The 17407-nt window shown below is 40.3% G+C and overlaps 1 protein-coding gene across 1 annotated transcript; it reads left to right on the plus strand.

Annotated features, from left to right (window-relative positions):
- The first annotated feature begins 6207 nt into the window (after positions 1–6207).
- sri (sorcin) lies at positions 6208–16712 on the plus strand. Its single transcript, NM_001016667.2, is given in 8 exon segments — positions 6208–6303; positions 9915–9995; positions 10867–10936; positions 13080–13123; positions 13218–13365; positions 15123–15236; positions 15718–15776; positions 16540–16712. Coding segments are annotated over 8 exon segments (588 nt in total). The 5' UTR covers positions 6208–6258; the 3' UTR covers positions 16567–16712.
- Positions 16713–17407: the final 695 nt, after the last annotated feature.

The following is a 17407-nucleotide window of genomic DNA, read 5'->3' on the forward strand; positions in this document are numbered from 1 at the left end:
AATGTCTGTGTGTCCTTTGTATTGATGTGAGGGTTCACAGGGGGAGGGGCCATTGGGGGTGTGGGAGGAGGGGGGCCCAAAAAATGTTGTTGTGAGGGGCCCCGTTATTTATGATGGTATATGAATGTATATATATATATATGTATAATATATTACATAAAATAACATCTTGCAATACTATCTCACAGAACTTCAGCTGGTGCCTCATCCCCAGGCACAACCCCAGGCCCACCAGGCTCCTGTGGCCCCCGAGGCCCCACCAGCAGCGGCCCCCGATGCCGAAGAGGCCCCCGAGGCCCCGGACACTCCCCCCCTTCTTTCCTCTCCCAGTTTCCCCCCAGGCCCTTGAGTTCTCCCCCCAGGCCCCGGACTCCACCCAGGCCAAGAGCTGGGCACCAGGTTCTCCTGCAGACGAGGTACCATCACGTCGGTCAGTGCAGGAGGACCTGGCCAACATCAAGGCCGAGCTGGCCCAGCTCCGGGGGAAAAAGGAGGAAATCAGGAGGGACATTCGAGAACTCAAGGGCAGCAAGCCCTAAGTTTTATTTTCCCTATTTTTTTCCCCTTTAATTGTTTAAATAAAAGTTTTTATTTTTCTACTTTTGAACTGGTTAATGTCTAATTATTTTTCCTTTCTTGATATGGTATTCTATACTTTCATGTAGTTTCTCCTACACTCTTACATTTATCAGTAACAGCATCAATATGCTATATGGGTTAAATTTTTGCAAATATTCTGCCAACAATTTTGTCTTTAGCCCATTTTGCTGAATAGTAAAGCTTACGTTAATTAGTACGTAGCGTATTTTCTGGCGAGTGTGATAACTGCCAATCCAATGTTTTGTTGCCAGAATAATTGCAATATTATATTTGTCCCCGTTTAATAAAGTGCCCATAACATATTTGCCATTTATTCTGTGTCTAAAATCTCCCACTTAATTTAAGCCACTTTAGCAAACGGACCCCTAAGTATTTGGCTAAATATTCTTAAATGCCCCCCCCCCCCCTATTTTATTATCTCTAGCACTTCTTTTTTTTTCTTACTTATATTTTTATTGGTTTTTTGGGGTTTTTTTTTTGCAAATAAACATTTATACAGCACCTCTCTAGCACTCTGTGCTCTCCCAGGGCAAAATGTCGCCAGTTTTATGCTGCCGATTTAATTTTACTGAATAACTAAACTTCAGTTGAAGCTGTGCTTTGTAAGATATCAAATCCTTCAGATAAGCAACCCCTCAATGATGCTGCCACCCCATACAAAAATCAAACTAGCTGCAGGACTCTCTTTATCATGTTCCTACTTGGGAACTCCGAGGGAAACCTCTTCTAGCAGCACCTTCTTGGCAGTTTTGATAAAAGCCATCTTTCCCTTGCTGTCACACCTTTAGACATTCTCAAAAGGTAATTTGCTCTAATTGCACCTCATGACCTTGCATTACATAAGAGATTAGATTGTGACTAACATGCACCTATAGACGGCATTTACATTCACTACTTTTATTAGCATGACATATGAGCTAACAGAACATATGATAAAAGGCCTTTTGTGCCTATTTCTGCACAGCTATATATACATCCAAGCAATTTAACTTGCTTTTGTCATGCATTGCACCTCATAGCAACAGTTTCAACCAATTTCAGTATCCCCTATGGGTCTAAATCTCAGGGCATAGGCTGCAATGCTCAATTGGCATACAGTGGATTGAATAAAAATCCACTGCATGGCAAATTCAAGTTCAGACACCAGTGGGTTCACAACTTTAGCAAGATCATTAGGGAAGATCGGACAATCTTGTTACTGATTCCAGTGGGTACCCCACTGGAATCTGTAAGGCTACAGATCAGTGAGTAAAGCTGCAACCTGGACCCAACCAGGCCGGGATTGGCAATGTGTAGATTCTGGAAAATACCAAAGGGGCTTCTGTAAGAGGCCATAAAGAGTCGCTATTTATTGGGTCTGTGGAGGGCTGTTTGGGCCTCTGTGTATTTTAAATACCAGGGCCTATTTTGAATCCCAATGTAGGCCTGGACTCACCCCAATGCAGTCTGCATCTCAATACACTTTTCATTGACTAGTCTTGATACATCTACAACACCAAAAATGGACTTACCTCAAATTTTACCTTAAACCAAACTCTTGGGTTGTACTTCATTGAACACCCTGGAATGGCATCAAGTAGGCATTCCCTCAAATCTAGCTTCAACTAATCTAAAGACTGGGCCTGCTAGCCATTGTTAGCATCCCTCTAAAGTGCTAGACTAACAGACCAGAAACCTTTTTTTTTGAGCACTTGGGTGATCAAAAAAAAAGGGACAAGCAATACATGGACTTAGATTACACATTTACTGGATAGCTACTATCAATCTATTTCCGCTTCAGGAAACACCTTGAATGTGCAGTTGTCTGCCATCCTTTATTTAGGGGTGCTAATCTGTTTGGTGTACATTTTAAAAAGGATGTAAAACTATGTTCAGGTAGTTTCCTTCTCTCTTTGGGGTCCCAGGGCTCGTACATGCTCTGTAGAGTGAAAAAAATGGCTTCTTTGTTCGGCTATTGACTCTTACTGTGCATGTGAAAGCGATGCAAAGAAAGAGGAAGGAATTGGATCGCTGACTCGCAGCTACACTGGGCTGATAAAGTTTTCTCCTAAAAGGGGAACTAGTCTGGTGGCCATTCATGGGCAGATTTAAGCTGCCAATTCAAGTATTTAGACCAATTTGGCAGCTTATCTGCCACTGTATGGGGTCCTCCGATTGCCTGACCCGACTGATATTTGTCAGAAATATCTGCCAGTTGTAGATTAGGTAGGTTAGATTTAGTCTTATCAGGGACCATATCGGCCCATTGACATGGCCCTTGCTCCAAACGCTCCTATCTCTGTTGCTGTAATTCAGGGGTGCCCAGGCTTTGTCACTCTGTGACCTACTCTTGCCACCTGGCCTCTGTCATGAGATCTACCACAGTTAATATAGTGCGACGTCTATCATTTGACGCAATAAGCAAGAAAAAGTATCAATCAATGTTTAACAAATGTACATAGTAATATATAAATGCATTTAATGCCCACAAAACATTATACAAGTGCCAACTTTAAATTTAATATGAAGGATTATAGTAGTTATTACTTCCCTTCTTCATGGCCCACTTTGTAGTCTGCACATAGAAACATATGTAAAACGGGGACAAATATATCCAGTGGCCCGGTGGGGACAATCTTCTATACTAGGATGAAACTACAAAGATTGATGGCTTGAGCACTCAAAAGCTCCAGTATGCTGGGGGGGAAAAAGAAGTGGCGGGATGTCATCCCACTGCATTCCACCTCGAGGTCTACCAGAAACTTTAAAGTGATTTACTGGTAGACCAAGATCTACCTTTTGGGCACCCCTGCTGTAATTTGATCGTGGGCATATTACATACCTCCCAACTGTCCCGATTTTCACAGGACAGTTCCTCTTCTGACAGCTCAACCCGCAGTCCCGGATTCTTACTGAAAAGTCCCTCATTTCCCTTTGATCTCCTGCACTGAAGCTAAAAAAGATATAAATTGAATTAATAGTTCTTGGCAGAGAGTCCAGAAATCTTAAGGAGTGTCACCTGCGCTTAGATTCATTGTTTCTCATTTTTAATTAAATAAGTGGGCTTTTGGCAGAGAGCCCAGAAAAGTAAAAATCCCCCCCCCCCTTGCAAAAGTATTCGGCTCCCTTGAACTTTTCCACATTTTGTCACATTACAGCCACAAACATGAATCAATTTTATTGGAATTCCATGTGAAAGACCAATACAAAGTGGTGTACACATGAGAAGTGGAACGAAAATCATACATGATTCCAAGCATTTTTTACAAATAAATAACTGCAAAGTGGGGTGTGTGTAATTATTCAGCCCCCTGAGTCAATACTTTGTAGAACCACCTTTTGCTGCAATTACAGCTGCCAGTCTTTTAGGGTATGTCTCTACCAGCTTTGCACATCTAGAGACTGAAATCCTTGCCCATTCTTCTTTGCAAAACAGCTCCAGCTCAGTCAGATTAGATGGACAGCGTTTGTGAACAGCAGTTTTCAGATCTTGCCACAAATTCTCCATTGGATTTAGATCTGGACTTTGACTGGGCCATTCTAACACATGGATATGTTTTGTTTTAAACCATTCCATTGTTGCCCTGGCTTTATGTTTAGGGTAGTTTTCCTGCTGGAAGGTGAACCTCCGCCCCAGTCTCAAGTCTTTTGCAGACTCCAAGTAGTTTTCTTCCAAGATTGCCCTGTATTTGGCTCATTCCATCTTCCCATCAACTCTGACCGGCTTCCCTGTCCCTGCTGAAGAGAAGCACCCCCAGAGCATGATGCTGCCACCACCATATTTGACAGTGGGGATGGTGTGTTCAGATTGATGTGCAGTGTTAGTTTTCCGCCACAATGCGTTTTGCATTTTGGCCAAAAAGTTCCATTTTGGTCTCATCTGACCACAGCACCTTCTTCCACATGTTTTCTGTGTCCCCCACATGGCTTGTGGCAAACTGCAAATGGGACTTCTTATGGTTTTCTGTTAACAATGGCTTTCTTCTTGCCACTCTTCCATAAAGGCCAACTTTGTGCAGTGCACGACTAATAGTTGTCCTATGGACAGATTCCCCCACCTGAGCTGTAGATCTCTGCAGCTCATCCAGAGTCACCATGGGCCTCTTAGCTGCATTTCTGATCAGCGCTCTCCTTGTTCGGCCTGTGAGTTTAGGGGGGCGGCCTTGGTAGGTTTACAGTTGTGCCATACTCCTTCCATTTCTGAATGATCGGTGGAACAGTGCTCTGTGGGATGTTAAAGGCTTTGGAAATCTTTTTGTAGCCTAAGCCTGCTTTAAATTTCTCAATAACTTTATCCCTGACCTGTCTAGTGTGTTCTTTGGACTTCATGGTGTTGTTGCTCCCAATATTCTCTTAGACAACCTCTGAAGCCGTCACAGAGCAGCTGTATTTGTACTGACATTAGATTACACACAGGTGCACTCTATTTAGTCATTAGCACTCATCAGGCAATGTCTATGGGCAACTGACTGCACTCAGACCAAAGGGGGCTGAATAATTACGCCCCCCCCACTTTGCAGTTATTTATTTGTAAAAAATGTTTGGAATCATGTATAATTTTCGTTCCACTTCTCACGTGTACACCACTTTGTATTGGTCTTTCACATGGAATTCCAATAAAATTGATTCATGTTTGTGGCTGTAATGTGACAAAATGTGGAAAGTTCAAGGGGGCCGAATACTTTTGCAAGCCACTGTAAGCTAAACAGGTCTCTTGGGGAAACTGCGACTTGCATCTTTTCGCTTTTCTGCTTGCCGAAAATATCCGCCCTACGCCTCGTCTGGCATTAGCTGTAAGGGCAATTTCATCTTTTTTCAGCAAAACTGCAATAACACATAAAACAGGACCCCAAAACCCCCAGAAATGGTTCAAGCTTTAAATAACCTGCCATATTTAGTCAAATAGGAGTGGTATTTAGGGGGTGTGGTTGCAAAAAATTGCTGCGGCATTTATTTTTGTTCCTCTTTCCGTTTTCAAAATGTTGGGAGGTATGCTATTGGGGAAAGATCCGCTCATTTGGTGATCTCGCCAAACAAGAGAATCTTATAACTTTTACCTTTACACATAGGTCACCTTTATATATACATTGGGGACCTAGATAAGAAAACTTGCACCCATACTGATGTGTATGTATGTATAACTTTATTTATAAAGTGATACAAGAGTACGCAGCGCTGTACAGTCTTACAGAATACACAATTACACACAGGGAGGACAAGTGTAATAAATACAATAAATATATAAATACACAGGGAGTAAGTGCCATGTGGGATGAGACACAGTTGGAAGGAGGTCCCTGCCCCTAGAGCTTACAGTCTGAGTGATGTGCAACGTTCTGACTGAAAGTAAGAGACCTATATGCAGTAGCCCAAGGGCATTCTAGGGAGAGCCCTGTTATTACAAGGTAGTATAGTTATGTACTTTAGTAAAGGCGTGGGCTGACAAGGCTAATCCCCGAGTGTTTGAGCAGCTCAGAGGGCGGGCCTCCCCTGTGTGCGCCGTTTCCCGGGTTGGGGTCACTAGTGCACCTCACTCACATTCCGGATGCCGCCCCCGCCCATCGTGGGTTTGAGGCAGTGCAGAGCGCGATGGGAGTGGCCGCTCTTACATTGTATCCGCTGTGGGTTAAAGATCAGATACGCAGTGCTGTGTAGGCTCACTCACTCTCTGCAGCGGCCATGGCGTATCCGGGACAGCAGCCAGGAGGCTATTACCAAGGAGGGGTAAGGTGCACACGGGGGGACTTGGCCGCACGGTATTTGGGCTTTGACGTAGGGAAACTCTGAGTTTGTATAAAGTACTGTGGAACTGTATAGGAACATACTTGGGGCTACTCTGTGTTATACTGGAGGGAGTAGTGGGGGTAATGGGGATGTGGGAGCAGTGTCGTTTGTTGGAATGAGACTGAATGGCTGTGTTCCTATAGATACAGGCGTGTGATGTTCTGGCAATGTAGCAAGCAGTAAGGGAGCGGGTAAAGCCATTCTCTGGGGGGGGGGAGCAGCTGAGGAAAGGTTATTATCAGTCTGTCAGGCCCTGCTGCTGTGCTACCTACAGGCCCTGGGAATTGGTACATCCCATAATATAGTGTACTTTCTCCCATTGCAGGCCATGTATTCCTCAGCCAGGAAAGTAAACATATCTACATTAAAACATTTCCCATAGATAGTTGTAGCAGCCCTATCACTTATTCTGTGTTATTTCTACTTTGTAGTTTTACAGGATAGGGGAGTAGGGGACACTGGCAGGGCATCTTCCCTCTGACAGGCACTAGTTACACAACATATCATTATTATTATTAACATTCATTTATAAAGTGCCAACTTATTCCACAGCGTTGTACAATAAGTGGGTTTCATACATTGCATAATGCAATACACAAATCCATACATAATAAATACATAATGCAAAACACAATCCTTGTGTTAGTTATGCAACATATAATATAACAATATATGTTCTGTGTTCACAACTTAGATGGTTGCTGTGAATCAAAGTATATGATGGTTAAGGCAGCTCACTTAATGGATGTAATAATCGTTTTTGAACAGATAGACCGCTGGTATTTCAGGTTGTGGTGGGCTTCTTGTTTTCTTCAAGGAGACATATCCTATAAAAATTAGGAATGTACCAGTGAATTATACTCCTCCTAGCTATAGAAGGATTGTGCTTAAAAAAGTTGTTTTGGACTGATTTATTGAGAAATTTCACCAAAACCCTGCTAGTCCCGCCCATCTGTTCCACTTCCTGCTGGCTGAATTCTCTGGATGTGTGGGGGAGCAGCAGCACTCAGCACAACTGCACTGTAGGATGGGAACCAATCAGCAGCTAGGCTGACCTGATAGGGAACTGAAGCCTGTCTTTGCTTGTGTGAGTGCAAGGCTGTGATTGGCTCTCCCCCTCCTACTGTGCTTCTGGCAGGGACCGTTACGACACGCCCATCCTTCATTTTAAACACGGACAGAGAAGTGATAGGATCTATAGGGAGTTCCAATAAAGGGCCCATTTTTACAGATAGGATTAATGTTTAGCCCAAAGTGAAACCAGCACCGTATATTATTCATAATTTCCTACAAAATTAGGGTTTTTCCCATTTATTCAATCCTTTGATCAATCAATCAATCCTGAACATTTTCTAAGGCAAGTGACTTTACTGAGCATAAATTATAACTGGTGACATCCCAAGGTACCATTTATGTAGGGAATAATAATAACCTCCCCCATTATAATATAAATATATAGTAAATAATGTATGTCCTATTGTAAAATATTAGGATATTAGTCACCAAGGCGTTCCATGACCATACAAAAGCATAAAGCCGAAAACCAAGTGCATTTATACAGGTATTGGAACTCTGAGGAGACTTCTGATATCTTCATATTTTACAACAGGAAGTGCATTATTTATTTTAATACACAAGTTTCAGTGAGTCATGTGACTTATAAAAAAATTGCATCATTGAGCACCAAATATAACTGATATCACTAAGCAAGCTTTATAAGGATATACTTTACAGGATATTCATGGCTTTTATGCATTATAAGTATATGAGTTGTTACCAAGGAGAACCATACACTAGGGCGCATGTACCTAAGCACCTTTTATAACTAATTGCTTCTTTAAGCACCATTCATAATTACTTGCTGTAATAAATAATGGCTATTAAAATTAATATTAATGGCTCATTTACTATAAGATTATAATATACAAAGATTCATGAGTATCCTGTAAAATATAGTCTTAAAAACTGTGCTCAGAAAAAAAGTGATAGCACTTGTTTCCCTACAAATCGTAATCAGACAGAATAAATAACATGATAGCCTGCAGAATATGACGTATAAGTCCCCTTGTAGTAAGCTGTATGAATATGGCATTTAGCAATATGGCATATAGTGTATGTGTATAATTTAACATTTTTCTTTGCAGGGTACTCAAACAACAGTGGGTGCAATTTTGCTCTCTGTGGATACTATAAACAAAATGCGAAACAGCAAAACGTTGTTATTCCAAGGTGCTGGGAGTGTTTATATAGTGCTTTTACTATGCATTCAGTGGACAAGCTCGTTGCTTAGCACTGGGTAAAGGTTAATGTTCCATAGTTACAAGGCACAAAGGTTTCTAGTCTATGGTTATTCTTTTATGCCAGAAAGAACAGTAAGATATTGTCAGTTGTAGACAGTTAGTCTTTTATACAGTAGCTGTAACCTTAGTACCCTTTTGTTCCACTGCACTGCATCTAATGCTGGGTACAGACATATGAATATTTTTGTCAGCTTAGAAACCAAAAATTAGCAAGCAATATTGTTCTCACCTCAAGTAGCTGCTCTGTGTATAAACTGACAAATCCACATACAATGTATAGAATTAAGGTTGATTTTCAGCCTGTGTATAAACACAGCCCCTATGCTTGAATCGGTGATCTTCTGCATCTGGACTGGGCTGTTTTGGCCTACGTAAAAGCACAAGCATTGGATTTCAGCACTGGAATGAATAATTGCGCTTTTCTAAGCCGAAATCCGCTCTGTGTGCTTGCACCCATGCCTACACAGTGTCTCCCGGGTGTGCACACAGAAGAATGCTGATTCCCTGCACATATGAAGGAAGCATTATTATTATATTATATGTATATGAAGTATTTCTAATTAAAGAGGAGTGTCCCAAACAAATGCTTTTGTGTATCAACACAATATCAGCTTGCCTTGACCCAGCACCTGCCCCATTACTTTCTCTGGCTGATCTATTTATTCATTTTTTGTTCTGGATCAGGTCATCTTCTAGATAAATATAACATCCCTAAAAGGTCTTGAGCTGCATAAAAATCATGCAGGCCATGCACAAACCAGTATTGCTTATAACTTGGGCAAGTTTCATCTAAAATCTGTGGTCCTTGCTGCATGTTAAATAGCAAGCACATCAAGTACAGACTTGTCATACTAGAAAGGGCTGGGCCGCTGGTTTAAAAAGTAATGTGAAACAGGCCTTAAACAGCCACATTTTTAGAATACTTGTAACCCAGTACTGGTAATAGTGCTAGCTTCTTTTATCCTTGCTCCCATTCACCATTCACTCTGTTCACACTAATGATTGTGTAAACCTTTGCTCAGAGCTATTCATAGGGTTTTATGGCTTCTGCCAGTAAAAGAACTAAGGAAGTCCTAACAAATAGAAAGCAAGCACATTTACAGTGTTTGTTAAATATTTAATGAAATGTAATTGGAGTAAAAACAAATAGATGATGTAAGCTTCTCTTTAGAATAATAAACCGTATAACCCATTTACTTTTACTCTCCTTTGTCTTTATTTCTACTGATTATCTTGCTTCTCCATTTGCAGTATGGCGGAGCCCCCGGGGGTCCTGCATATGGTCAGCAGCAAGACCCCATGTATGGCTACTTTGCATCTATTGCCGGCCAGGTGAGCTTTCATTCTTTACACCATGTACAGTTCCTCTTACTTGGCAAGAGCTGGAAGGTGATAGAATAGACAAAAGTTGATAAGTTGAATGTTAGTATGTCTCAGCTGTATATAAAAATCCAAAAGCAGAAAACCATCAGCGCCTGCAGACTGTAGGAAAGAAGTAAATATAGAAAAATAATAGTGTAATATTTCTAAACACACTTATAGTTATTTGTGCACCTTATTAATTAATTTTGAGGGGATGTAGTTCCCTTGTAAATCCTTAATTCATTTGAACCAACGTGAAGGGAGAAAAGCAATCCACAGTAGTCCCAATTAAGGATCTCCAATTTGAAGCATAGGGAAATAAGCCAATGCTTCAAATTGGAAAAAGGGAAAGATTGGCTACTTACAGACCAAGCTGTAGTTAAACTGTGCATAGTTAATTCATCACTTCTGTAATGTGCAGCATTTATAAACCTGATGGCAGATTAAAAGACACATTGCTTTTGCATATTGCTCATAGTGTAAAAGGTTTTTTTTATTTATAAAAGCATAAATAAAGTATTGCACTCACAATCTAAAAACAAGCATTTGGGATTACTTTTGTGCCAAAGATTTAAGTATTACTTCTGGGTGTGGAAGAAAGCTGATATTCCTCTCCCTGCGTCTTTGCTCTCAATCCCAGATGTGATGTCTGTGAGTAGCAAATCTTTCTGTTTAAGAGCAGAGAGCTTGCAGATATAAATACAGCACCAACTGATGTAGTCATACTTATACAAATCTTTATTAAGTGCATAAATGTACTCCATTGATTCAGCCATTTACTCCTAAACCGCCTGGTAGTAAAAGCACATTCACAAAATGTGTGTCCTGCTATCAATTCTAGGATGGCCAGATTGATGCTGATGAGCTACAGCGGTGCCTCACACAAGCAGGGCTCTCTGGGGGATACAAACGTAAGTATAATGCAAGCACTTGAGCCATCAAATTTCCACTTTCTAAATAATAGTATTGCTGTGGTTTTAAAGGAGAAGGAAAGGCTAATAAAGAGTTAATCTCAAGCTGCAGGCATACCTTCAGTTGTCTCAATAGTGCCCTTAAGTCTCCCCATATTTCACCTGTTCAGATGATCATAAGCCAGACAGGAAGAAAAAACGCTGAGCTGTGTAAAGAAATTTCCCATAATGCCTCACTCCTGCACAGACACCCAGACCAAGTGCACATGCTCAGTTAGTAAGACTATGGGGCTGATTTACTTACCCACGAACAGGTCGAATGGAGTCCGATTGCGTTTTTTTCGTAATGATCGGTACTTTGCGATTTTTTCGTATGTTTTGCGATTTTTTCGGATTCTTTACGAATTTTTCGGATCCAATACGATTTTTGCGTAAAAACGCGAGTTTTCCTATCCATTACGAAAGTTGCGTAAAAAGTTGCGCATTTTGCGTAGCGTTAAAACTTACGCGAAAAGTTGCGCATTTTTCGCGTAAGTTTTAACGCTACGCAAAATGCGCAACTTTTTACGCAACTTTCGTAATGGATACGAAAAACTCGCGTTTTTACGCAAAAATCGTATTGGATCCGAAAAATTCGTACAGAATCCGAAAAAATCGCAAAACATACGAAAAAGTCGCAAAATATTCGTTTTCAAGTCGGAACTTTTCCAATTCGGGTCGGATTCGTGGGTTAGTAAATCAGCCCCTATGAGTCCGCTTCCTGCTGATTGGCTCAGATCCACATTCTTAAGGGGGGGGAGCAGGAGAGAGGAGACAGCAGAACGTTGTGTGTCTCTGGCACATGAATTACAGACACAAGAAATCTTTTCACAGAGAAGTCATTGCAGCGTGTCTTATGGCTTATTTAGTTTTCTCCTTTAAAAACCAACAGCCTAAAAGCATCTAAGGGTGAAAACACACAGAGCTACTAGTAGCAGCTACTTGTCGTGGCTACTAAAATAGTCAATGCTGATTTACTGATAACTGTCTCTACATGTGTGTTTTAGCAGAGGCAATTCTCAGTATTGTCTAGGGCAGGGTATTTTTAGTACTTGTGACTAGTAGCTGCTTCTAAGTAATATTTAGCACACGTAATTTTTTCATCCCGCTTTTATCACATTAAACCCTAAGACACTGTACTTGCTGACTATTTAATCGATTGGTTTCACAAATGTTATTGATTCGACAAAATTCATATGCCAATAAAAATTATTTGCCAATTTATATATACATAATCATCATCACTGATTGCCAGTTCATATACACACACACACCCCACACCCCCACACCCCCACACACCCCTGTTGTGACCAGAGCAAAAGTAAAGAGCACCCCCAAAGTAAAAAAAAAAAAAAGGGGGGGGGGATACTGTGTCCCCAAGTAAATGGTTATAACCTGTGCAGTCCACACTTAATTTAAATTTCCACTGTAACCGGCCTGCACTTAGATTTCTGGACTTTGCTAAAAGCTGTTCTCTTATAGAATGATGATATGTGGCATTTTGTTCACTGGCATATATTAGCTGCAGAGATACGCTTCATACATTTCTGTGCTACTTGTCATTTACATAAATGTAAACTGCCTGTCTTCAGGGGAACAAGTGACTAAGTTACATGTACCCTAGGGCATATGCTCTCAGTACATCCGTGCTTATTAAGCTATTGTGTAGATTTCTTTTTATATGATTTAAATCAATAATGTTATCTGTATACTCTCAGGATTTCCCACAGGTCATATTATTTGTTTGTACAGCTTCTTTACATCCTGCTTGTTCTGCTTTCATTATGAGCTGTACGGGCCAATGTTGCACCTAAGTATAATATGAAAAAAGGGAAGAATATGGTAATTGTCCCTGCTGCATATCTGTAGCATATAAATTCATGATTACTGGTTACATATAATATACTCCTTCTGCATCTACCCTCTGTAAGTGTGTGGCTAAATTCGAGTTGCTGTTAAATTAACAAAAATAGATTATAACAAATATATATGGTATTGCCTCTCAGAGCTGTACTGTCTACCAATTTTTCAACTGCGTTTAAACAGCATAAAAATGTCCCCCATCTGGCCATAGTGTATTAATGTTATGTTTCCTGTTTTGCAGCTTTTAGTCTGGAAACTTGCCGACTTATGATCGCTATGCTGGATGTATCCTTTTGTTTGCTTTAAAAAATATCCTATTGTCTGTGATTTCACTGGGCATTGCTTGGCTGTTCTGTTGTCCTTAACTTTGGCATTTTAGAGGGACATGTCTGGCAAAATGGGCTTTAATGAATTTAAAGAACTGGGGATGGTAATAAATGGTTGGAGACAGCACTTCATGACGTATGATGGTGATAGGAGCGGCACAGTTGAGGGGCATGAACTTCACGCCGCTTTAGGAGCAATGGGTAAGTGGCCAGGAAAACACAATTATTACACACTGAGTAAGGTGAATGTATATGACTTGTTTCATTTGAGGTACGGTAAGCATAACCTTTTTAACTGGTTTTAAATCATATAAATCATTTATATCACTGAGGGATAAGCCCAATCCTCTTAAGGTTAACTCTTCTTTGTGTACCCATGGACAGATGCTCAGAAATAGCAATGGAATACTGATCATCAGTAGTGAAATGTCAATTTTATCATTAAACCAAACACATAGAAGTTGCCAGTCATGAACCAGCAGTAGGAATAATGGTGGCATATTACTAGTTATTGTGCTTGGGGAAGATAACTACAGGGCACATGTATGTCCACAAGTGCAGTGAGCAAAGTGCCAATCTTTGTTTGGAACCCTAATGCCTGGTCAGGAGGTGGCAGTAGCTCCAGGCTTCCCTTTGCGCAATAGGTGCAATAGCACTTGATTCTGAATAGAAGGCAGAAAGGACTGAGGAAGGATAGGAAAGTGCAAGGAGCACATTTTGACTCAAGTTCCTTTAATGAAAGTGGTTTTGCACGCAACCAACTGCAGGGAAACTGCAATCGCATCGCAATGTACACAAACCCTTAGATTAAGGGCTGTGACACACAGGGAGATTAGTCGCCTTAAATCTTCTTTGTCGCGGGCGACTAATCTCCCCGAAATGCCATCCCCCCGGCTAGAATGTAAATCGCCAGTGGGATGGCATACGCAGTGGCGCCGATTTGCTGAAGTTGCCTTGAAACTTCTGCGACTTCAGCAAATTGCGCCGCCGTGTATGCCACCCCATTTACATTCTAGACGGTGGGATGGCATTTCGGGGAGATTAGTCGCCCGCGACAAGGGAGATTTGTCGCACGGCAACTAATCTCCCGGTGTGTCACAGCCCTTAATCTAGCCAGTGTTTGAAGTGGGTTAGGTTATGTTAGGGTTATGTTGCACCATGCAGTGTTAACCAGTAAAAGACCTTCTTCTATTACAGGGCTGTGTTATTAATATTTTATTCTTAAACTCTTACTTTACCAAAACTGCAGAGTTGTTATCAAATGCACAGATCTGGGGTACTGTAAGTAGTCATGGGCCTCAATTATTTAAAAAATGGTGCCTGGATTTAGCATATATGAAGAATACTTCTTAGACCAGCTTCAGGGATATTTTGCACTTTGGTAGTCAGACCTGTGCATTTAGTAGTGGCTTCTGAATACTGATGTATTTAATAAAACATATATAATATTAAAATATATGTATTTGATCAAATTATGTCAGCTGATTCTTGATAGGCTTTGCCATAAAATAGTCTCATAAACCTATGAGAATATTCTCAAATACCGTAAAATATTCTCATGCACTGTAATACATATATACATATTCTCATACTGGGTTTGCTCCAGCACAAAGCCTCTTCTCAGCTACAACAATCCTGGGGAATCATTAGCATGTAACAAGCATATTACCTGTGTTTGTAAGGGATTCACTAAATCCACATTGTTTAAAATTGACTAAATACTGAATATTCTACAAAAGATTTGTCTGAATACCAAATCCAATCCCTTAAAAAAATTAATTTGCTTTCATTTTTAGAGTTAAAAAATAAAAGAAAATAGTGCAAGCTGAAAATAAAAGCCTCCACAGACACCATAGAATAGAGCATTATTGAAAAAAACATTGACAGATTATTTATATTAATCATGTGGATACTTAAGAGTAGTCAGATGCTCAATTAATATATTTTTTAATCTGTAGGGTATCGGTTGAGCCCCCAGGCGCTGAATAATATAGCAAAGAGATACAGCACAAATGGAAGAATCTCTTTTGATGACTACATTACCTGCTGTGTGAAACTGCGAGCTCTGACAGGTAAGGAGTCTGCCTGGCATGACTGTGATTGGTAAGAATTGCGCCATGGGGCTCAGTGGGTGCCATCTTGTGCCTGCCAGACCCGCTGCACAGTACAGTGGTGAGCCCCTTTCAGACTAACTGGTAGTGCACAGAGGGAGGCCGTACCTGTACTGATGCACAGATGGGAGTCCTATCCTTTCTCCGTGCATGCATCTATATCTGCGTGTACATGCGTGTGGTATTCCTTGTTAACCAATAACTATTATCAGTTCTATTGTTGTCACTGATTAACAAGATTTTCTTCTCCCCTCTAAACACTGATGCAAATCCATTAGCAGCTGATAACTCTATGTGATATTACATGGGCTCTAATCATGAAGGGCCATGATGTTTTGCTTATTGGACAACCTGGTTGACTGCAGGCGCCACCAGCTAAATATATTCTGAATAACACCATGAGTAAAAATGCTTTAAAAGGGTTAATTTGTATTTTTTGCAGACATGTTCAGGAGGAGGGATGTTTCCCAACAGGGTGTAGTGAACTTCCAGTATGATGATGTGAGTATGAGCTAACATATTCTACAGTGTTGTACAATAAATGGGTGTATATATTAAACATAAAAATAACCAGTATGTAACCAATACATAAGGTAAAGAGGGCTCAGCCTAAAAGAGCTTACAATCTAAAAGTTATGTAGCAACTGCATATACATTCTATTAGCAGTATGAAAGAAACAAGGACATGAGCAGCTCCCGAACTGCTGCCAAACTACTGGGTTTTTGAGATGTAGTTAAGCAACAGATAGAGAGCTTAAGGTTGCCCATTACCGAATAAAGGGGAGCCAGAATGATAATGAAACCCACTGAACTGCAGTTGATTTTTAAAGGCGTTGTACATCTTTAAATCAACTTTTAGTATGACGTAGACATGTCATATTCTGAGACAATTTGCAATTGGTCTTCATTTTTTACTATTTGTAGTTTTTCAGATATTAAGATTTCTGTTCAGCAGCTCTCCAGGTTATAATTTCAGCTGTGGTTGCTAGGCTCTTGTTTAACTTAGCAGCCAGGTAGTGGTTTGAATGAGAAACTGGAATATGAATAGGAGGGGTCTCAATAGAAAGATAAGGAATATAAAGTAGCAATAACAATACAATTGTAGTCTCACAGAAAGTTTTTTAGCTGCCAGGGTCAGTGATGATAAAATGTCCCATATGCAAAAGCCTTAAACCAATCACTTCTCCCTAGCATGTTACTGCAGTTATGTTGTCCTAGAAATAATGCAATGACTGTTTTGTTTGTTTTTTTTTCCTCTTTCTAGTTTATTCAAAGTGTCATGTCCATATAAAATGAAGGCATAGAAGAGAAAAACCAGCTGCTCATCCTTCTTAACCATGTCTCATTACACAAGAGAAATCATTTGTGTCATATTGTTTCCATGTTTGTATATTTCTCATAGAATTTTTTTTTTTAAATAAAACTGCAGTTTGGTTATCCTGATGTCTCATTAGCCTTGTTTTACAGGTCAGTATTTTATCAGACTGTACTTTGCATATTCCAATTCCTTTGATGCAGTTTCACTGAAATACATAAAGGAAATGTAAACCCTCTAAAATGTAATGTAAAAACAATTAGAGTGCTCTGTGTGAGATGGGTGTAAGGGAAGGCATGAAGTCCGTGTTTGGTGTAGTTGGGATTATATTTTAAACATGCACACATGTCAAATCACATTCAGATCAGACTCTATAAAATACAGTTTCTAAGAAAGGTATATTAATGAACTATTTCTCACATACACAGGATAGAGAGTGGAATACTCAGGTTGGCCGGTGACGCTGTAAGCCAGCACTGAGCAATAGGGTGGTTTAAAAATACCATGAACAAATGCTTTTTCCCCTTTTTTGTTGATGAGGTGTGTTTCTTACTGGTGCATCAATGTGTGTGTGGCATAGAATGTACTGCATAGGGGCATCATTTTATTTTGTGAATCTACAGCATTTTTACCTGATATTCCATTACATATTTCCTATTCAAGATCTGCTGCCAGGGCCAGAAGGCTCAGCTGTTAGCGCTCTGTATTTTGTAAAGGCTATACAATATCTGCTGCTGCTTCTTAATTAAATATCTTTTAAGTAAGATGATTTATTACATATGCTTCACATAGGTACAAACTCTACCAGCATGCTAAC

The sequence above is a fragment of the Xenopus tropicalis genome, chromosome 6, assembly GCF_000004195.4.
Source record: "Xenopus tropicalis strain Nigerian chromosome 6, UCB_Xtro_10.0, whole genome shotgun sequence".
In the NCBI taxonomy this organism is placed as follows: Eukaryota; Metazoa; Chordata; class Amphibia; order Anura; family Pipidae; genus Xenopus; species Xenopus tropicalis.